Source organism: Ovis canadensis, chromosome 8, assembly GCF_042477335.2.
Source record: "Ovis canadensis isolate MfBH-ARS-UI-01 breed Bighorn chromosome 8, ARS-UI_OviCan_v2, whole genome shotgun sequence".
NCBI classification, from domain to species: domain Eukaryota; kingdom Metazoa; phylum Chordata; class Mammalia; order Artiodactyla; family Bovidae; genus Ovis; species Ovis canadensis.
The window spans coordinates 63,905,901-63,929,638 of NC_091252.1; the positions used below are offsets into that span (position 1 = coordinate 63,905,901).

Below are 23,738 nucleotides of genomic sequence, written 5' to 3' on the forward strand. Positions count from 1 at the left end.
ATATCAAGGCTATATATTGTTACCCTGGTTATTTAATTTATTTGCATAGCTGATCATGCAAAATGTCAGGCTGGATGATTCAAAACTCAAAGCAAGATGGCTAGGAGAAATATCAACAACCTTAGATATACAGATGATACTACACAAATGGCAGAAAGCAAAGAGGAACTAAAGAGCCTCTTGATGAGGGTGAAAAAGGAGAGTGAAAAAACTGCCTTAAAACTCAGCATTCAAAGAACTAAGATCATGTCATCTGGTTGCATCACTTCGTGGCAAATAAATGGGGAAACAATGGAAATAGTGGCAGATTTTATTTCCTTGGGCTCCAAAATCACTGCAGACAGTGACTGCAGCCATGAAACTAAAAGACACTTGTTGCTTGGAAGAAAAACTATGAAAAACCTAGACAGCGTATTGAAAAGCAGAGACACCCTTTAGCCAACAAAGATTCATCTAGTCAAAGCTATGGTTTTTCCACTAGTTATGTGCGGATATGATCATTGGACCATAAGGAAGGTTGAATGCCCAAGAATTACAGTCCAACTCTCACATCCATACATGACCACTGGAAAAACCATAGCCTTAACTAGACAGACCTTTGTTGACAAAGTTATATTTCTGCTTATTAATATGCTGCCTAGGTTGGTCATAACTTTTCTTTCAAGGAGTAAGCAACTTTTAATTTCATGGCTTCAATCACCATCTGTAGTGATTTTGGAGACCCCAAAAATAAAGTCTGACACTGTTTCTACTGTTTCCCCATCTATTTCCCATGAAGTGGTGGGACCAGATGCCATGATCTTACCTTTCTGAATGTTGAGCTTTAAGCCAACGTTTTCGCTCTCCACTTTCACTTTCATCAAGAGGCTTTTTAGCTCCTCTTCACTTTCTGCCATAAGGGTGGTGTCATCTTCATATCTGTGGTTATTGATATTTCTCTCAGCAATGTTGATTCCAGCTTGTGTTTCTTCCAGCCCAGCATTTCTCATGATGTACTCTGCATAGAAGTTAAATAAACAAGGTGACAATATACAGCCTTGATGTACTCCTTTTCCTATTTGGAACCAGTCTGTTGTTCCATGTCCAGTTCTAACTGTTGCTTCCTGACACGCATACAGATTTCTCAAGAGGCAGGTTAGGTGGTCTGGTATTCCCATCTCTTTCAGAATTTTCCACAGTTATTGTGATCCACACAGTCAAAGGCTTTGGCATAGTCAATAAAGCAGAAATAGATGTTTCTCTGGAACTCTCTTGCTTTTTCCATGATCCAGCAGATGTTGGCAATTTGATCTCTGGTTTCTCTGCCTTTTCTAAATCCAGAGTGAACATCAGGGAGTTCACGGTTCATGTGTTGCTGAAGCCTGGCTTGGAGAATTTTGAGCATGACTTTACTAGCATGTGAGATGAGTGCAATTGTGCAGAGCATTCTTTTGCATTGCCTTCCTTTGGGATTGGAATGAAAACTGACCTTTTCCAGTCCTGCGGCCACTGCTGAGTTTTCCAAATTTGCTGGCATATTGAGTGCAGCACTTTCACAGCATCATCTTTCAGGATTTGAAATAGCTCAACTGGAATTCCATCACCTTCACTAGCTTTGTTCATAGTGATGCTTTCTAAGGCCCACTTGACTTCACATTCCAAGATGTCTGGCTCTAGATTAGTGATCACACCATCATGATTATCTGGGTTGTGAAGATCTTTTTTGTACAGTTCTTCTGTGTATTCTTGCCACCTCTTCTTAATATCTTCTGCTTCTGTTAGGTCCATACCGTTTCTGTCCTTTCTCGAGCCCATCTTTGTATGAAATGTTCCCTTGGTATCTCTCATTTTCTTGAAGAGATCTCTAGTCTTTCCCATTCTGTTGTTTTCCTCTATTTCTTTGCATTGATCACTGAAGAAGGCTTTCTTATCTCTTCTTGCTATTCTTTGGAATTCTGCATTCAGATGCTTCTATCTTTCCTTTTCTCCTTAGCTTTTCACTTCTCTTCTTTTCACAGCTATTTGTAAGGCCTCCCCAGACAGCCATTTTGCTTATTTGCATCTCATTTCCATGGGGATGGTCTTGATCCCTGTCTCCTGTACAATGTCACAAACCTCAATCCATAGTTCATCAGGCACTCTATCTATCATATCTAGTCCCTTAAATCTATTTCTCACTTCCACTGTATAATCATAAGGGATTTGATTTAGGTCATACCTGAATGGTCTAGCGGTTTTCCCTACTTTCTTCAATTTCAGTCTGAATTTGGTAATAAGGAGTTCATGATCTGAGCCACAGTCAGCTCCTGGCTTTGTTTGGTTGACTGTATAGAGCTTCTCCATCTTTGACTGCAAAGAATATAATCAATCTGATTTTGGTGTTGACCATCTGGTGGTGTTCATGTGTAGAGTCTTCTCCCATTCTATACCTTTCCTCTATTTCTTTGCATTGATCACTGAAGAAGACTTTCTTATCTCTCCTTGTTATTCTTTGGAAGTCTGCATTCAAATGGGTATATCTTTCCTTTTCACCTTTGCCTTTCACTTCTCTTCTTTTCACAGCTATTTGTAAGACCTCCTCAGATGACCATTTTGCCTTTTTGGATTTCTTTTTCTAGGGATGGTCCTAATCCCTGCCTTCTATACAATGCCATGAACCTCCATCCATAGTTCTTCAGGCACTCTGTCTATCAGATGTAATCCTTTGAATCTATCTCTCACTTCCACTGAATAATCATAAGGGATTTGATTTAGGTCATACCTGAATGGTCTAGTGGTTTTTCCTACTTTCTCCAACTTAAGTCTGAATTCAGCAATATAGATTTCATGATCTGAGCCACAGTCAGCTCCTGGTCTTGTTTTTGCTGACTGTATGGAGCTTCTCCATCTTTGGCTGCAAATAATATAATCAATCTGATTTTGGTATTGACCATCTTTTGATGTCCATGTGTAGTCTTCTATTGTGTTGTTGAAAGAGGGTATTTGCTATGACCAGTGCATTCTCTTGGCAAAACTCTAATTAACCTTTTCCTTGCTTCATTCTGTTCTCCAAGGCCAAATTTGCCTGTTATGCCAGGTATTTCTTGATTTCTCACTTTTGCATTCTTGTCCCCTATAATGAAAAGGACATTTTGGGGGGTTTAGTCTAGAAGGTCTTGTAGGTCTTCAAAGAACCATTCAACTCCAGTGTCTTCAGCATTACTGGTTGGAGCTCATACTTGGATTACTGTGATACTGAGTGGTTTGCCTTGGAAACAAACAGAGATGTTCTGTCATTTGTGAGATTGCATCTGAGAACTGCATTTCAGGCTCTTTTGTTGACTATAATGGCTACTCCATTTCTCCTAAGGGATTCCTGCCCACGGTAAGTAGATATAATGGTCATCTGAGTTAAATTTATCCATTCCAGTCCATTTAAGTTCTCTGATTCCTAAAATGTCGATGTTCACTCTTGCCATCTCCTGTTTGACCGCTTCCAATTTGCCTTGATTCATGGACCTAACATTCCAGATTCCTATGTGAAATTGCTCTTTACTGCATTGGACCTTACTTCTGTCACCAGTCACATTCACAGCTGAGTGTTGTTTTTGCTTTGAATCTGTCTCTTTATTCTTTCTGGAGTTATTTCCCCCACTGATTTCCAATAGCATATTGGCACAACTGACCTGGGGAGTTACTCTTTCAGTGTTCTATGTTTTTGCCTTTTCATGCTATTCATGGGATTCTCAAGGCAAGAATACTGAAGTGGTTTGCCTTTTCCTTCTCCAGTGGACCACGTTTTCTCAGAAGTATCCACCATGACCTGTCCATCTTGGGTGGCCTTACATGGCATGGCTCATAGTTTCATTAAGACAAGGTTGTGGTCCATGTGATCAAATTGGTTATTTTTCTGTGATTGTGGTTTTCAGTCTGTCTGCCCTCTGATGGAGAAGGGTAAGAGGCTTATGGAAGCTCCCTGATTGGAGAGACTGAGGGAGAACTGGGTCTTACACTAGAGCAGCTTAGAAATTTTCTACTTGATGGTGAAATGATTTCTCCATGTGCTCAGACACTAAAACAGCAGCCTCATTCATTACATGAATTGAAAAATGTGCTCATATGGCAATGTACTTGGAATTCAGACCTAGAATATAAATTACTTAAAATGTCTCTTCAATGCCCAAAGTTATGTCTTATAAGAATAATCTTTTAGAGGAGAATTATCCCTGCTTACCTGGCAATCTATGAATGAGCATTGAAGATAGTATCAAAATCTTAAATATCAATAGTGTAACCTGTCTTTGGCACAGACATTGACATATTCATGTGTAACTCAGGCATTCTATGAAACTAATTAGCTTCAACCAGGTATGTAGCTCAATTCTGAGGGGAGGGTGGCAGGGGGATTATTGGCTTTAATTTGAAAATACAAAGATCAGCAGGGATAATAAGAACGACAAACTTTTCACAGTCATTATAACATTTGATTGCTTTTATTCATGGAATTAAACTAATCTACACATAATAGCATAAATTTAGGCTACTCAATTGGTATTAAAAGGAGCCTTTTAATGAAGAAACGTCCCATAGCCCGAGCAAATTTTGAAGTCATGAGCTTCTTCCAAATTGTTAATAATAAACCTCCTGTGAAAATAGAAACATTTATGTTTCCAGTTAATAAAATTTTGAATACAACTTTGAAATCTAAAAGTATACAAAACAAGATAAAAATTCTAATTTCAGGATTTGTAATATATTAGTAACACTGTCTGATCATTAGGCTGTCAAAGGATACAGGGAAATGCATTGTGTTGGACAATCTAACAGCATCAAAGAAGGGCTATTTCTCCTCGTGCTCAAATGGCAGCATATATAATAAATGATAAACTGTTTCCCTTATTTGAGAATGAGATGTATTCAAAAAATTCTCACACAATGTAATAACCACAATATCTTATGGAATAAATTAAGCACAAACTGTTGAGAACCATAACTCCTTTCTTACTCTTGTTTGTAATGTTTTGTTTCTAGAGTGAACCTTTTTCTGTGAGAATGGAGACCTGGTTGCTGTCCAACTGTCACTAAAACTAAGTGATATTTGCAACTTAGCTTCCCTGATCCTTAGGATTAATCCATGAAAAAATGGGCTGGAACTGAAGAGACTCCACAATTTTAATTCTAAATGATTGAGATTTAAATGTGTAAAATTCACCAGTTCATAAAAACTTTCGTATTTTCAACACAGGTTATATTAGATAGTAAGAAAAATGAAAACCTCAAAAACTGAATTTAAACAAGCTGTAGTTTAAGTTTGCTTCAACTACTTACAAAGTATATCATTTTGGACATGTTATTTAATGTCAGATGAACTTTTTCTTCAAAAATTTAAACAATGCTATCAAATTCATACTGTACCTAAGGACAACAAATAAAATGATGTGTGAAGACAGAAAGCTTAATATCCATTATTAATTGATGCTCAAAAATTTAGTATAATTGCACCCAGTCTTCCTACTTGCACCCCAACCATCTCTGTTTCTTATTACATTCTCCGTCTTGGTGGATGAGCACACTTTACACTGGGGAGAATGACACAACAATAATGAGCCAGATTTTCACAGACTAGCAATTTTGAATCCTAAGTGAGAACCCAGAATATTTTGGAGGTAGCAATAAGAATTTTAAGAAGAGACATATAAAAGTGTCGATTTAAAAACTGTCACTATTGCAGAAGCTACATGATATGTGTGGTCCTGGAAGGGTAGTTTTCCATAACTGTCATAATATTACTCAATATATCTATAATATAGCAGGTACTCAATCATTCCTGTTTAACGGATCATTAAATATATTTAGTTCTCAAATGACTTTGGTTTATTTAGGCTTCATGGATAGTATAACTCATAATCATACCTGTGCTTTTATTTATTTTTGTAATGAGTTTTACTACAGTTATCAATGCTTTTTCCCGCCTGCTGAAGTTACTCGTGAGAACATTGCGATCCTGATCCGTGAGTAGCCTGTGTGGGAATCCCGCTAGGAATTCTGCTGAACTTTCAAAGTATGGGCGATATAGTACTGCCTCAATAAATTCTGCGGCCAGTAGAAAGTCCATGGTGAAGTCTAGTTCAGTTTCAGAAGAATAGAATGAGCTAAAGGAAGGACACAAAGTTAGCTGCATGAGTTACAAAATACTTCCTTTAAACACAAATTAAACTCTAAATGTGTCTTTTCTCCCATGTTCCTTAGGAATTTTATGCTCTTTATTAAATAGTTGACTGAACCGAACCTACAGTTCCAGTATATTGTAAATAATCCTCACACTATCTTCTACATTGTGCCTACATTAGCTGAAGAATCTAAGTGAAAATAGTCACTCATTAATGTTCGAATCTTTGCTACCCCAAGGACTGTAGCCTACCAGGCTCTTTCCTTCGTGGGATTTTCCAGGCAAGGGTACTGGAGTGGGTTGCCATTTCCTTCTCCAGGGGATCTTTCCCATCCAGCGGGCGAACCCGTGTCTCCTGCATTACAGGCAGATGTTTTACCCTCTGAGCCACCAGGGAAGAATCTATTACATAGCAACAGAGATGGCAAAACTTTGAATCACAATTTTTAAAAATTGTAGCATCTTAACCAACTCTTACTTCCACTAATTTATTCTTGGCGCTTTCTCATCGCGTTTCTCCTATATCTAATTTCTGTGGCACTAATGTCTACTGTCACTTGTTTTTCACAAACATAGTTCAGGGGCTGGATACTATGAACCAGTATAATAAATAGGTTATCGAATGGCAATTTCTGAAAATTCTTCAACAACATACATAATTGACTCATGTTTACTGTGTGTATATGCTTATATAATTGCTCCTAATTCCTAGAAAATAAGAAGTGGACTAGACATTTGCCCCAGTAATCAAATCACCTTCTTGAATAGGACATAACAGGGGCCAAGGCCAGAGGACAAACAAACAACAGATAGTTTCTCTTGAGTTCATCTAATTTAAAGACTTAAATGGCATGCTCAATTCTCTCTTGCAGAAAACAACCATAAAAACTGAATAAAATATTAAAAACATGTTCTATGATGTCAGAGTGGACAACAATACTGAGAAATCATGAGTTCAAAATTTAAGAAAAAAGGTATGATAGTCTGAAAATTTACATGTTGAAGTTCATACGAAAGAGGAAGAGAGACTAGAGTGCAGATTTTCTCTCTCTCTCTCCTCCATGTGAGGACACAGATGCCATGATGCAAGAGGGCAGTCGTCTGCAAGCCAGATAGAAGGCCCTCAGCTGAAGTTGGCCATGCTGGCACCCTAGTTCTGAACTTAAAGCCTCCAGAATTGTGAGAAAATAAATTTCTGTGATGTAAACCAACCAATTTATAGTACTTGGTGATGGCAGCTCAAGTTCCTAATAAGAAGGGAAGACTCAAGGCAATGATTGATTTTGAGAGGTATTGCTCTAATGTTGACATGATGGGGAGAGTCTTTGATAACACTGTAGAGGTGAGAGAAGAAACATCACAGTTAGTGATGAACTATATTAATAAATAGGACTCTACACACAGAGAGAAACATACAAAAAAATACCAAGCCATTGAAAATCACTGGGTAAGTTTTTTCTTTAAAACCAGAAAAAGAATTAAATATTAAAGGAAAACAATTAAGAAATTGGTCTACACTGAAAACTTTTCAAATTAAGGAGACATCATTGAAAGAGTGTACTGACAAGTATTAACTAAGAAAAGCTACATTCAAGACATACAACTGATATGTGACTCTTAGGTGAACTGCAAATAAAAATGGAAAAGCCATTTCCTGATATTATGGAAAATATGAGCAATGAACATTTGAGGCAACCAAAACTTTGCCAGAAAAAACAGAGTTTAGTTACATCAGATAAAGCAATTCTCTTACACATCCCTGAACTTCGGTTTTGCCACATCAAGAGCAGCTTGATGGGCCGCCCACATCTTGAAGATCGCTGTGTCCTCATCTGTGTCATACTGAGGAATACCACTGGTAGTGGAAACTATCTTTCTGGATTGTAGATACTGTAGAATGAATAAGATTTATGTCATTAAAAGATTTTAAATTAAATTAAAATACATTTAATTACCAGTATCATGAATTCCTGAAAAAGAACATGTCAACACTCATCCAGCTGATTGTTCACAAATGAAATTTATTTTCAGAATAGATTTTAACACTTAAAGATGTCATTTAACTTTGTTTGCTTTGTAGAAAGATATATGCTGTTCAGTTTGCCAAGGCAAACATAATTTGGTGATTATTACATGTATTCTATTGAAAAATGTTTTTATAAATACAATTATGCCAATTTGCTATTAACTAGGATCACTTCAAAATACTAAGCAGAACGATTAGAGGGGGAAGGGACAAAGCTCTAACATAATTTCAAATGCATATAAAGGTGAAATTTAATTTATTTTTAAATCATAAATCCCAACAGAAGAACTTCATTCAGTTTTTTCATTCATTCCATTCATAAAAATATCATTACATTCTTTTACCTTATAAAACCTGTTGTGTATATCCATAGCTTGTGGATAGGCTGCACGACATTCCTCAACTGAATAACAGAAGTTAGATCTGTACTCCTCTCGAGATAGTAACTCTACCTCATATGGCAAATTTCCCAAAAACTCAGATTCAATTGCAGCAAGGAAATACATAATAACCACATAATAGCTAATGCCTGTAAAAAAATAAGATGGAGACATCTGGAGCCATTAACTATCTATACAAACTAGGAGTTAACCAAATGACTAATGCTTAATCTATATAATTTATCTTCTTTATTTTCAAAACTATCATGTTGAATTTATTGGCTCTAGGAAATACATATGATTATGACAACTTAGGGTTAATCACAGTCAAGAAAGCTTCTATTAGGGGCACATTTTGGATACAGGAAGTTGTATATGAATCTACTCAGTTTAATCCAGTTCCAAATTATTTATGTCCTGTATTTATTTATCCCTTACATAGGAAGCAAATAATCAGATTTGGCTCAGGAAAATATTTACTTCAGTTTGGGTATATATGTAGATGATATTTGTGGAGATTCTTTGCCTAGACTGAGGAAGAAATTTCGATATAACCATCTTGTTCTATCTCAGCTCTCTTAAGGATGGTTCTAAATCCCAACCAAATCTCTTCCCAAACAACCTTGAATACATTTTCTCATTTTCAGTTTGACTTTCTTCCGGTTCTTGATGCTAATTCATTTCTACCAAGTCCTCACTCTAGTACATTCTGTTTTTGGACTATTTATCTATTTCTTAATTCCTTGGTTCATTTTGTCTACCAGGATTCTGGCAGCTCCTGGGCCATGATTATTCTTAGGCTTACTCCTCAGCCAGGATTTGGTCACAGGCATGACTCCACACCTTCTGCTAATGAAGCACATCCTTCCACATTCCTGCTTGACAATAAGAGAACTATTTTGATTGTTAATCTAGATGCCAAGCAGAAGCCAGATACTGGTGATACAAAACATAAGGGAGAAGACACAATTGATAGATAGGTATTTCAAGGAATATTTTCAAGCCTTTTGATGACAAGTCATTTTCTCATTAGATGAAACCTGGTGTACTAGTTGACATCATTTCACTTATTTTTACTATTAGCCTTAATTTTCACCTTTGAGGGGACGATTCTCAGTATAAACTTTACTTTGGACTGGAAGAATTTTGTTCATTGCCAAGTACAATCTTTATTTTGAAATGTACATTTATAAGTTGACTTTTCCAAAACTTTGTACCTAATGAAGATTTATTTCTGCATAAACCAATCAGAAGGAGCAGGTATTCTAGGTGTCCCCTACAGTGAAATTGGTCTTTAGGGCATGAAAAGTTTTGCAATTGAAATAATAAATCATTATTAAATTCTTGCTGTTTTTTCAAATTAGATGTTTAGGGAGGAAAACTTAAGTGATTAAGGAAATGAATTGAGAGAGAAAGATGAATGTTTAGACTTCCTATTACTAACTTTGTGATAAAAAGTAAATTACTCAACCTCTTTCAGCTTCTTGATTTTCTGTATTATGAGAATATTAATTTAAGATCAGGGCAAAAGTTGAATTAAATCTCTCTACATGGCTAAAGTGAGGTTCTGGAATGTGTAAGTGTGAAATAATAGCTAGTTGTAGAAGAAACTAGGAGTGGATGGAATATGCAATAGAAAATTTGAAATACTAGGTACTTGAAAGTATCGTTTTCTTCTTTCAGTTCAGTTCAGTTCAGTTCAGTGGCTCAGTCATGTCCGACTCTTTGCGACCCCATGAATGGCAACACGCCAGGCCTCCCTGTCCATCACCATCTCCGGAGTTCACTCAGACTCACGTCCATCGAGTCCGTGATGCCATCCAGCCATCTCATCCTCTGTCGTCCCCTTCTCCTCCTGCCCCCAATCCCTCCCAGCATCAAAGTCTTTTCCAATGAGTCAACTCTTCACATGAGGTGGCCAAAGTACTGGAGTTTCAGCTTTAGCATCATTCCTTCCAAAGAAATCCCAGGGCTGATCTCCTTCAGAATGGACTGGTTGGATCTCCTTGTAGTCCAAGGGACTCTCAAGTGTCTTCTCCAACACCACAGTTCAAAAGCATCAATTCTTCGGAGCTCAGCTTTCTTCATAGTCCAGTATCTATCTAAAATTAACGATGGCTTCCCAGGTGGTGCAGTGATAAAGGATCCACCAGCAAATGCAAGAGATGGCAAGAGATGGGGGTTCAATCCCTGGGTCAAGAAGATCCCCTGGAGTAGGAAATGGAAATCCGTTCCAGTATTCTTGCTTGGACAGAGAAGCCTGGTGGGCTACAGTCCATGAGGTCTCAAAGAGTTGGACATGACTGAGCACATGCCCACATCTCTGACACAAAATGACAATGTGTCATTAATTTAGATATCACCATAGCAGAGTTATCATTCATGTTTTTTTTTAATTGATCATCTCCTGGGAGATTGCACAGAAAAGTGTATATGTTTACAAAGGAAATATCGATATTTAACCAAACTTAGCCTTCCCATAGAAAAGCAGAGGTAGCAAGGCCCACAACCACAGATAAGTAAAGAAGCATGGTGAAATGTAACACTTACCTCCCCAGCCACTGTTGATAGATATGCAGCTAGAGACTCCAGACTCATAAGCACACCGTGAACTATTGGGAGGCTCTGAAAATCTATCTACAGAGTAAACAGGGCAGGTGAAAAGAGTTAAACCTTGAATAGAAAGTCATAAGAAAGAAAAAGACTCATATGCTCCCTTCCAAAGAGTAAGAAGAGGGTCATTCCTGCTAATGATATGGTCTATTCATATGAACAGCATATCATTCACTTTGAGAGCTCAAAGCTTCTCAGAAATTCCAGCCTGTACAGACCCTTTCTTGCATTCTTTTTCTGTTTTTTTTTTAATTTTTATTTTTATTTATTATTTTCTTTATACCATATTTATTTTCTTTACCAACTCCTTCTTGACTAAGCTGATCTGTTGAGTGTTTCACAAGGCAGTCTCTATGGGTCCTTCTTTTCTTCCTAAATCAATAAAGACTTCATTGCAATAATTCAAATGTGCAAAGGTGTTTTTTCTTTTTTTCTAATGAAGGCACCACTTTCTAGTCCTTGGTTCATTCCAGACTCCATCTAGTAACATCCAAAGAAGACAATTTAAAAAAGCATTTCATGAGAATGGGAAGCTGATTAAGTTCCAGAATCTCAGTAATAAGACAATTGATTGAAGAACTAGTGAGAGCAAAATACAGATGGAAAAATTCACCCCAACTGAGGCAGAAAAGAGAGAAGCTTCCTCCCTTTCTCAGAGAGGATGCTGAGTTTTGAGCATCACATGTGACTCCCCATCCTACTTGTTTAAGTGCAGGTAGAGAGTGCTGCTTTCTGGACCAGTTCCTCCCTGTTTTCAGCCCTTTTATCCTGCCTGAACCTAGCAACTAACAGGAAAGAGACTGTGCAGTGAGGGCCATATCTTATTACTCTTTCCACTAATGTTTATGAGGCAAAGACCAGGCTTTTAAGAGAAAATATGTTCCTTACCTTAGTTTATGTGAAACCTCACTCTGGATTTCATAGCTAAAAGAAATTCTGTCTTATTTCCTATAAAAAGCTCACCCCATGAAACAGAGTTATTTACAGTGTCACATTTATCTGAGAAGCCTCACAGTCTTTGTAAAAAACAAGATTTTTTTTTTCATCTAGAAGGGAATATTTATTCTTCAAACAATAAGCTTTTTCAGTTTACAGGAATTTATTTTAAAAGCTGCAGGAATTAATGTTTAAACCAGGAAGTCTGTGAAATGTAAAGCAAAGGTGTGACAAATAACTTTACTAACTAAAAGAAGTATTTGATTAGGTATTATGAAAGCCTGAGTACTTAAAGATAAATGATTATATTGACTGTATTGGTTATATTGACTGAATGCATGAGCATTCAGACAGTAACACTTAAATAGATTAGCTGCAATGCTACTCCTAGTATCAAAGAAAGAGAAAAGCAATTTTCCTAGGGAATAATTCAAATGTACATACCTGATTTAAATAGCCTTCCATAAAGTAAAGTCAATGCCCAAAATACATTGCCTGTATCATTTTTTCCAAATGAAGCAAAATATTTGTTTGATTCTGTTATAAGGATCTTAAATATTCTTAGTCGATCCATATATTTCCAGGGATCAACAATTATCTTGTTATTCTGCACTGGAAATTCTGCTATGTCTCCATCAGTTTGGTCCCAAAAAGGTGGGTAGTTGTCATTTTCATGGGTGGTTGACCCTGGATCTGGGGCCAATCCCACAGAAGAAAAGCTCAGGAAGAGGAAAGTGGGGATCACCAAAGAAGACCACATCCTCTCACTGCCTGTTGTACTTAAGCCTAAGTCTCAAACAAAAGCAAGTTATATAGCAAATGGGAGGTAGTCCTTGGACCAACTAGAGAGTGATGAATATCTGAGCAGGTAATACACTGACCAACTAGAACCTGAATTAATGAGCAAATAGATGAGCGTCTGCCAATATAGATTTAGTGATTAAAACTGTTAAAGGCTATTGCAAAACACTTCAAATAAATCATTTGCACAGATCATTTTTTGCTCATAGGCAATTATTTCCTGTGGCTTAAATTATGTAAACACTGTCAGTTTTTCTAAAATACTGTATTAAATTTAACCCAAACACTTTCATTGTTTTCCAGTTTTATTGAGAAACAATTGGCATACATGCTTGCCTAAATTTAAGCATACAGCATTATAGTTTGATTTACACGTATTGTAAAATGATTATCACAATAGTTTCAGCTATCCATCTTCCCACCTAAATACAATAAAAAGAAAAGAAAGACAAAAAGGGAAAACATTTTTCTTGTGATGAGAACTGTTAGGATTTACTGTCTTCACAATTTTTTGATATATTATATAGCACTGTTAGCTATAGTTATCTTGTTGTACATTACATCCCTCATACTGATCTTGTAACTGGAAGTTTGTACTTTCTGTCCAGTTTCCTTCTGTTCTCTATCCTCCCAACTGCCTCTTCTGGTAACCACAAGTATAAGCTCCTTTTCTACAGTCAGTCAGTTCAATTGCTGTCATGTCCATCTCTTTCCACCCCTATGAGCTGCAGCATGCCAGGCTTCCATGTCCATCACCAACCCCCAGAGCTTGCTCAAACTCATGTCCATTGAGTTGGGGATGCCATCCAACAACCTTATCTTCTGTCATCCCCTTCTCCTCCTGCCTTCAATCTTTCCCAGCATCAGGGTCTTTTCCAATGAGTCAGTTCTTTACATCAGGTGGCCAAAGTATTGGAGTTTCAACTTCAGCATCAGTTCTTCCAATGAATATTCAGATTTCCTTTGGGATTGACTGGTTTGATCTCCTTTCAGTCCAAGGGACTCTCAAGAGTCTTCTCCAACACCACAGTTCAAAAGCATCAGTTCTTCAGCACTCAGCTTTCTTTATAGTCCAACTCTCACATCCATACGTGATTACTGGAAAAACCATAGCTTTAACTAGTTGGACCTTTGTTGGCGAAGTAATGTCTCTGCTTTTTGATGTGCTAAGTTGGTCATATCTTTTCTTCCAAGGAGCAAGTGTCTTCTATTCATGGCTTCAGTCACCATCTGCAGTGATTTTGGAGCCCAAAATATAAAGTCTGTCACTATTTCCATTGTTTCCCCATCTATTTCCCATGAAGTGATGGGACCAGATGTCATGATCTTAGTCTTCTGAATGTTGAGTTCTAAGCCAGCTTTTTCACTCTCCTCTTTCCCTTTCCTCAAGAGTCTCTTTAGATCCTCTTCACTTTCTGCCATAAGAGTGGTAACATTTGTGTATCTAGGATTATTGATATTTCTCCCGGTAATCTTGATTCCAGCTTGTGCTTCATTCAGTCTGGCATTTTGCATGATGTACTCTGCATACAAGTTAAATAAGCGGGTGATAATATACAGCCCTGATGTACTCTTTTCCCAATTTGGAACCAGTCTGTTGATCCATGTCCGGTTCTAACTATTGCTTCGTGACCTGCATACAGATTTCTCAGGAAGCAGGTAAAGTGGTCTGGTGTTCCCAACTCTTTACAAATTTTCCAGTTTGTTGTGATCCACACAGTCAAAGGTTTTGGCGTAGTCAGTAAAGCAGTAGTAGAGGTTTTTCTGGAACTCTCTCTATGAGAACTATGAATACTTTTTCTACCAGTATTTTTTTTCCTTTCAGATTTTGGATATAAGTGAGATCATACAGTATTTGTCTTTCTCTGCTTTATTTCACTTAGCATAATGCCTTAAAGTTCTTCTATCCATGTGGTAGCAAATGTTTGCATTTCTTTGCACTTTAAGGTTGAATAATATTCCATCGTATGTATTTACCAGAACTTCATTATCCTTTTATCCTTCCATGGACATTTAGGTTTCCCTGTCTTGGCTATTGTAAACACTGCTGCTATGAAATTGGGGTTGTAGATATCTTTTCATTAGTGTTTTTGTTTCCCTTTGGATATACTTCTGGAAGTAGAATTGTTGGATCATATGGTAGCTCTATTTTTTATTTTTTGAAGTCCTTTCATAATGTTTTCTCTAATGGTTGTACCAATTTACCATCCCTGCTCCGCACAGTGCACAAGAGTGTCATTTTGTTCATATTCAAGCCACCATTTGTTTTCTCTTGTCTTTTTGACAGTTCATATTCTAATAGTGTGAGGTGATAACTCATTTTGCTTTTCATTTGCATTTTCCTAATAACTTGCAATAATGAGCTTCTATTTATGTACCTGTTGATCTTTTGGGCATCTTCTTTGGAGAAATGGCTATCTTTTTTTCTGAATTATATGAGTTGTTTTTATATTTTGGATATTAGTCACTTATCAGATACATGGATTGCAAATATTTTTTTCCCATTATGTACACTGTCTTCTCAGTTTACTGATTGCTTCTGTGTTTTAGTTTGATGTTGTCTTGCTTGTTAATTTTTGAATTTGTTTCCTGTGCTTTCTGTATCATTTCAAAATAGTATTGACAAAACTCATATCAGTGTGCTTTGTTCCTATATTTTTTTAGAATTTTCTTCAAGGAGTTTCATGTTTTCAAGTATTACATTTAAGCCTTTGATTAAATTTGAGTTAATTTTTATAAGTGTGTAAGATATGGGTCCAGTTTCATCCTTTCACTTAAATTTGTTCAATTATCCCAATACTATTTATTGAAGACATTGCCTTTTTTGCATTGAGTGTTCTTGGCTCCCTTGTCTGATCTTAGCTGAGTGACTATGCTTGGGCTTATTTCTGGACTCCCTATTCTGTTCCACTGGTCTATTTTTCTGTTTTTGTGTCAGTGTCATAAAGTTTTGATGATTATAGATTTACAGTATAGCTTGAAATCAGGAAGTGTGATACCTTCTACTTTGTTACTCTTTCTCAGGTCTTTTTTGGCTATTCTGCATCTTTCATGGTTCCATACAAATTTTAGGAATGCTTTTTCCTACTTCTGTTTAAAAATACCATTGGAATCTTGATAGGGTTTGCATTGAATTTATAGGTGGTTTATTTAAGTATCAACATTTTGACATCATTTCTTCCACTCCATGAACACAGGGTATCTCTCCATTTATTTATTTGTTCTTTGATTATGTTCATCAATGTCTTACAATTTTCAGAGTAGAAATCTAGGCTAAATTTACTTCTATGCATTTTCATTTTTTATTATACTATTATAAATGGGATTGAATCTTTTATTTTTTTTTTTAAATTTTGTTGTTAGTGAATAGAGATGCTACTGAATTTTGCATGTTAATTTTAAGTCCCTTAACTTCATTGAATTCACTGTTTAGCTCTGTCTTAGTCTCTGAAGTATAAGGATGAGGCTTCAGCCTCATGTCCATATTTTAGGATTCTCTAACTGCTGTCTTATTCCTAAATAGATGTTAGATGTTCTTGTGACAGAACTGCCTATGTCCCCCTCTTGGTGATCTCACTCTTCAATACTTCCATTTCTATGTAAGAGATATCTCCCAGGTGACACTAAACCCAACTCTGCCAAGAGGATAAAACCATATTTTTCCCCTTAGGACAGATTAGAAGATGAAACTTAAAGCTTCTCTATGATCCAGTACAGTTTGTAATGTACTTTTTTGTTGACTTGATAGCTTAGTGGTAGGGAGGAATGAGAACTAGCATTTCTTTACTTCTGATTACTTGTTAGGCTTTTTAAAATTATTGTTTCATGTAATTTCACAATTATTCTATTATCACTATTTTAAAGATTCTTGTCACTATTTTAGAGATTATAAAAACAGGGCTAAAAAAGATTTAGGCATATTGCTTGGTGCTTACATATGGATAGAAATTATGGTTGTGTCTAAAATGTAAAGCTTTGTGTAGCGTACATGGAAGTCTTACCCTTCAGTTAGTATTGCTCTTGTATTGTCTAATGTATCTTCAGGAACAAGACTTGAAAATTAAAAAAAAAAACTTTTACATTTAATTTAATATATACATTATTACTTAACCTAAAAAACAGTAACAAAAATTTTAGACATCTGGCATGCAATAAAAAATTTTCAGCAGGCCAAAATTAGTAAAACATGACCAATATTGGGAGAAAGAGCAACAAATAAAATCAACACAGAATGGAAAATAATTAGAATTATCAAATAAGAACTGAAATTAAGAGAAATAAATTTTATTGAATGTTTAAACCCAGCCTAAGAAACTCAACAAAAAATAAAGACTATAACTGCCAAGGCACATTATAATCAAATTGTAAATATCAAATTCAATCATAAAGAGAAAATTTTAAAATCTGCCACTACTAAAAAGTCACTGGAAACAGTAAAAGCAAGAGAGCAGCATCTGTAAATCACTTAAAAGAAAAAAAAAAAGACCTGCTTCCACACTCACAAAAAATGTTTTTCAAAAAATGAAATCTACATAAAGACTTTTTAAAGCATACAAATTCTAAATCAATACATCATAAATAGATACTCACTACATGAAATTATTAAAGGATGTTCTTCGAGTAGAATAAAATGATACCAGAAGACTACCAAACATAATAACTACATATATAAACATGAGATGTTTTTTTCTTAATATTATTTAAGTCTTTAAGAGATTATTGACTTAAAAATAACCATTTTAATATCGCAGCATTTAAAACATGTGAAAGTAGAATCTATAACAATAATAGCATAAAGGGGAGAAATAAAAGTGTGTCTATCATCCAGTCAAAGATTATAATACATAAAGGAACAAGAAAGAATGCCCCATTTTGCCACATGGACCTGGGAATTCTAACAAGAGTAATTAGGAAACAAATAAATAGATAAACAGTATCCAAATTGGAAAGGAAGAAATAAAATTATCTCCATTCTTTGATGATATAATCTCATATGTGGAATAAGAGAAAGAATCCACAGATTTCCGCAAAATAGCTGATAGAACTAATAAACAAGTTCAGCAAAGTCATAGGATATAAAACCAAGACACAAAAATGAGATGTTTCTGTGCAGTTACAATAAGAAATCTGAAAAGAAAATTACTTACAATACTATCCAAAAGAATAAAATACTTATATTATTGTGCTCAGTCACTTAGTCAAGTCTGACTCTTCGTGGCCCCATGGACTGTAGCCTGTCGGCCTTCTGTTCATGGAATTTTCCAGACAAGAATACTGGAGTAGGTGGCCATTTCTACTCCAGGGGATCTTCCCAACCCAGGGATCAAAGCCATGTCTCTTATATCTCCTCCCTTGGCAGGCAGGTTCTTTACCACAATACAACCTAAAGTTAACTGAAAGAAGCAAAAGACTTGTATACTGAAAACAATAAAAAGTGCCTGAAATAAATTAAAGAAGAGGCAAGTAAATGGAAAAATACCTCTGTTCATGAATTGGAAGACTTACTATTGTGAAGATGTCAAAACTATCCAAAATGATCTGTAAAATCCCAATGGCATTTAGTGCAAAAACAGAAAAATCCATCCTAAAATTCATCTGGCATCTGAAAGGACCTTGACTATCCAAAACAATCTCAACAAAAGAACCAAGTTAAAACCTAATACTTCCTGATTTCAAGCCTTATTATAAAGCTATAATAATCAAAACAGCATGACACTAATATAAAAGACACATAGACGAATGGAACAAAATAAAAACCCCAAATGAACATTTATGGTCAAATGATCTTCAGCAAGGTTTCTAAGATTATTCAGTGGGAGAAAGACACTCTTTACAAACCCTTGTATGTGGAAAATTGGATACCCACATGCAAAAGAATAAAGGTGGATCCTTACACCATTTACAAAAATTAACTCAAAATGGAGCAAAGATCTAAAAGCAAGAGCTTAAAATAAAATTCTTAGAAGAAAATATTTGGCAAAACTTCATGACATTGTATTTGGCAATGATTTATTGGTTATGTGATCTATTTTATTCACAACACTTCTGATACCAAATATGTAGGTTTTTTTTTCTCATACCAATTAATTCTTCAACTGAGTATTCTATAATGTAATTCAATTTTGACACTAACTACCCAGAGTTAACTGAAGACTCTATTGGTTTAAGAGCTCGGTCCCACAAAACTTCTCAGATCAGATGCCAGTCATAAGATCAGACCCCTAGGTTACACACTCTTCTGTTTAACTTGACTATGAAGTTGGAGGTGTTTCCACAATCTACCTCTATCAGGCCCAATAATTAGTTAGAATGGCTTGCAGAGTTCGGGAAGGTGCTTTATTTACTATGGCACCCCACTCCAGTACTCTCCTGGAAAATCCCATGGACGTAGGAGCATGGTAGGCTGCAGTCCATGGGGTCGCTAAGTCAGACACGACTGAGCAACTTCACCTTCACTTTTCCCTTTCATTCACTGGAGAAGGAAATGGCAACCCACTCCAGTGTTCTTGCCTGGAGAATCCCAGGACAGAGGAGCCTGGTGGGCTGCCGTCTATGGGGTCACACAGAGTCGGAAATGACTGAAGCGACTTAGCAGCAGCAGCAGCATAGGTTTGTTATAAAGAATAAAGCTCAGGAAGTAACAATGGAAAGATACACAAAAGGCAGGGTGAGGGAAGTAGAGTTTCCATGTCCTTTCTGTGCTTATACCTTTCCCAGTACTTCTATGTTTTCACTGAGCTGGGAACTCATTTAAGACTTTTTGGAGGGATTTGAGTGCGTAGAATTTATTGATGAAATTACTGGCCATTAGCAGTTAATTTAATCTCCCACCCTTGGAGGTTGAGGATAGCACTGAAAGTTCTCAGTTTCCAATCAGAACTAGGACCTTCTGCTAACCATCCCCATCCTAAAGCTATCGAAGTCTCCAAGAAACATTGTATTAGAATGAAAGAGAATCTTATCATGTATCACTTAAGAAATTCCGAGGATTTTAGAGTCTTTATTTCAGAAATCAAGAACAAAGCCCAAGTATCTTTCTATGACATCATACTATAACATGAAACATAGAAACAAAATAAAAAATACTCAAATCAAACTCCTAGAGATAAAAACTACCATGTATGCAATAACAAATATACAACCAATTAGATAAACAACTGGTGATATTAACAACCAATTGGTGCTGAAGGAAGATTAGCAAACTTGAAGACATAACAATAATAACAAAAGAGCCTACAAGGAAAAAAGAAAAAAATAATTAAAAAATGAACAAGACATCAGTGAGCTGTGGGTGAACTCCAATTACTATAAAATATGTGTGATATTAGTCCCAGAAGAAGGGGCAAGATAAAGCTATTTTAGAAATAGTGGCTGAAATTTTTCTAAAGTAAACATCAACATTCTAAGAATCAGCGAACTAAAATAGACTGGAATGGGTGAATTTAACTCAGATGACCATTATATCTACTACAGTGGGCAGGAATCACTTAGAAGAAATGGAGTAGCAATCATGGTCAACAAAAGAGTCAAAAATGCAGTACTTGGATGCAGTTTCAAAAATGGCAGAATAATCTCTGTTTCCAAAGCAAACAATTCACTACCACAGTAATCCAAGCCTATCCCCCAAACAGTAACACTGAAGAAGCTGAAGTTGAATGGTTCTGTGAAGACCTACAAGACCTTTTAGAACTAACACCCAAAAAAGATGTCCTTTTCATTATAGGGAATTAGAATGCAAGAGTAGGAAGTCAAGAAACACCTGGAGTAACAGGCAAATTTGGCCTTGGAATGCGGAATGAAGCAGGGCAAGGGCTAATAGAGTTTTGCCAAAGAATGCACTGGTCATAGCAAACACCCTCTTCCAACAACACAAGAGAAGACTCTACACATGGACATCACCAGATGGTCAACACCGAAATCAGATTGATTATAGTCTTTGCAGCCAAAGATGGAGAAGCTCTATACAGTCAACCAAACAAGGCCAGGAGCTGACTGTGGCTCAGATCATGAACTCCTTATTGCAAAATTCAGACTTAAATTGAAGAAAGTGGGGGAAACCACTAGACAATTCAGTATGACCTAAATCAAATTCCTTACGATTATACAGTGGAAGTAAGAAATAGATTTAAGGGACAAGATCTGTTAGATTGAATGCCTGATAAACTATAGATGGAGGTTAGTGACACTGTACAGGAAACAGGGACCCAGAATATCCCCATGGAAAAGAAATACGAAAAAGCAAAATGGCTGTCTGGGGAAGCCTTACAAGTAGCCGTGAAAAGAAGAGAAGTGAAAAGCAAAGGAGAAAAGGAAAGATATAAGCATATGAATGCAGAGTTCCAAAGAATAGCAAGGAGAGATAAGAAAGCCTTCCTCAGTGATCAATACAAAGAAATAGAGGAAAACAACAGAATGGGAAAGACTAGAGATCTCTTCAAGAAAATGAGAGATACCAAGGGAACATTTCATGCAAAGATGGGCTCAATAAAGGACAGAAATGGTGTGGACCGAACAGAAGCAGACAATATTAAGAAAAGTTGGCAAGAATACACAGAACTGTACAAAACAGATCTTCATGACCCAGATAATCACAATGGTGTGATCACTCACCTAGAGCCAGACATCCTGGAATGTGAAGGCAAGTAGGCCTTAGAAAGCATCACCACGAACAAAGCTAGTGGAGGTGTTGGAATTCCAGTGAAGCTAGTTCAAATCCTGAAAGATGATGCTGTGAAAGTGCTGCCCTCAAGATGCCAGCAAATTTGGAAAACTCAGCAGTGGCCACAGGACTGGAAAAGGTCAGTTTTCATTCCACTCCCAAAGAAAGGCAATGCCAAAAATACTCAAACTACCGCATAATTGCACTCATCTCACACACTGATAAAGTAATGCTCAAAATTCTCCATGCCAGGCTTCAGCAATACTTGAACCGTGAACTTCCAGATGTTCAAGCTAGTTTTAGAATAGGCAGAGGAACCAGAGATCAAATGGCCAACATCTGCTGGATCATGGAAAAAGCAAGAGAGTTCCAGAAAAACATCTATTTCTGCCTTATTGGCTACGCCAACGCCTTTGACTTTATGGATCACAACAAACTGTGGAAAATCCTGAAAGAGATGGGAACACCAGACCAACTAACCTGCCTCTTGAGAAACCTGTATGCAGGTCAGGAAGCATCAGTTAGAACTGGACATGGAACAACAGACTGCTTCCAAATAGGAAAAGGAGTACATCAAGGCTGTATACTGTCACCCTGCTTATTTAACTTCTATGCAGAGTACATCATGAGAAGCACTGGGCTGGATGACGCACAAGCTGGAATCAAGATTGCTGGGAAAAATATCAATAACCTCAGACATGCAGATGATACCACCCTTATGGCAGAAAGTGAAGAGGAGCTAAAAAGCCTCTTGATGAAAGTGAAAGAGGAGAGTGAAAAGTTGGCTTAAACCTCAACATTCAGAAAGCTGAGATCCTGGTATCTGGTCCCATCACTTCATTGGAAATAGATGGGGAAACAGTGTCAGACTTTATTTTGGGGGGCTCCAAAATCACTGCAGATGGTGATTGCAGCCATTAAATTAAAAGATGCTTACTCCTTGAAAGGAAAGTTATGACCTGCCTAGATAGCATATTGAAAAGCAGAGATATTACTTTGCCAACAAAGGTCCATCTAGTCAAGGCTATAGTTTTTCTAGTGGTCATGTATGGATGTGAGAGTTGGACTGTGAAGAAAGCTGAGTGCCAAAGAACTGTGGTGCTTTTGAACTGTGGTGTTGGAGAAGACTCTTGAGAATCCCTTGGACTGCAAGGAGATCCAACCAGTCTATCCTAAAGGAGATCAGTCTTGGGTGTTCATTGGAAGCACTGATGCTGAAGCTGAAACTCCAGTACTTTGGCCACCTCATGCGAAGAGTTGAGTCATGGGAAAGGACCCTAATGCTGGGAGGGATTGGGGGCAGGGGGAGAAGGGGCCGACAGAGGATGAGATGGCTGGATGGCATCACCGTCTTGATGAACTTGAGTTTGGGTGAACTCCAGGTGTTGGTGATGGACAGGGAGGCCTGGCGTGCTGTAATTCATGGGGTCACAAAGTGTCAGACACGACTGAGTGACCGAACTGAACTGATAACTCATACATCCAACAAGATGAATGAGCTCTGTATAAAATAACCATGAAGATCCTGGCATATACACCATGGCATATCATAATTAAATAATTCAAAACCAATGATTAAGGTAAAACCTTAATATCAGAGAGGCTTTGCCGGGGTCCAGCCCCAGTGGATCCAGGGAATTCGAAGGTGGGGACGGAGTCGGCGTCTTTGGAAAAATACATATTTAATCACAGATATAGAGAGATTAGAAATGGATAGTGTAGTAGGAAGATTATTGGAGAAAAAGAGGCTGAATAACTTGGATTACGTGGAATAGCATCCATGCTCCAGATTGGAATTCAGCCAGAAAAATGGGAGCAAGAAAGAAGCGACATGGGGGAATCAGTCTTTCCAGAAACTGACCCGATTTCTTTATTTTTGGTTAGCTTATATACCTTTTGTTACACATAGGGATGAATACAGAGTCATGCGGGGGTCAGCAGTCCTGACCTTTATCAAAATCAGGTGCTTCACATAAATGTAAAAGAAAGGTCTTAGGGATATTACATCATCTTCTGGCCATGAGTGAGACCTGCTGACATTTTATGATCCTTTCTTTCTGATAACCAAAAAACTTACTTTTTCCAAGGGTGTTTTTTCTTAAACCAGGCACCACCCTCCAAATAAAGTTACATTCCTACAGGGTGAGGGTGTAGTGAGTTACAATTAAGAAAGGAATCTATTTAACCCAAGGTTAA

At 37.0% G+C, this 23,738-nt stretch overlaps 1 protein-coding gene across 1 annotated transcript in view; it reads right to left on the reverse strand.

Moving 5' to 3' along the window:
• Positions 1-4,432: 4,432 nt before the first annotated feature.
• The window catches only part of LOC138444639 (protein LEG1 homolog), a 30,645-nt gene continuing 11,339 nt past the window's right edge, over positions 4,433-23,738 (reverse strand). Inside the window, exons 2-6 of the mRNA XM_069597983.1 lie at positions 11,084-11,170; positions 8,498-8,682; positions 7,881-8,017; positions 5,872-6,110; positions 4,433-4,602 (exon numbers count right to left, since the gene is read on the reverse strand). Of these exons, the coding sequence (XP_069454084.1) occupies positions 4,499-4,602; positions 5,872-6,110; positions 7,881-8,017; positions 8,498-8,682; positions 11,084-11,170 (752 nt within the window). The 3' untranslated portion in view covers positions 4,433-4,498. The remainder of the gene's footprint in view (positions 4,603-5,871; positions 6,111-7,880; positions 8,018-8,497; positions 8,683-11,083; positions 11,171-23,738) is intronic.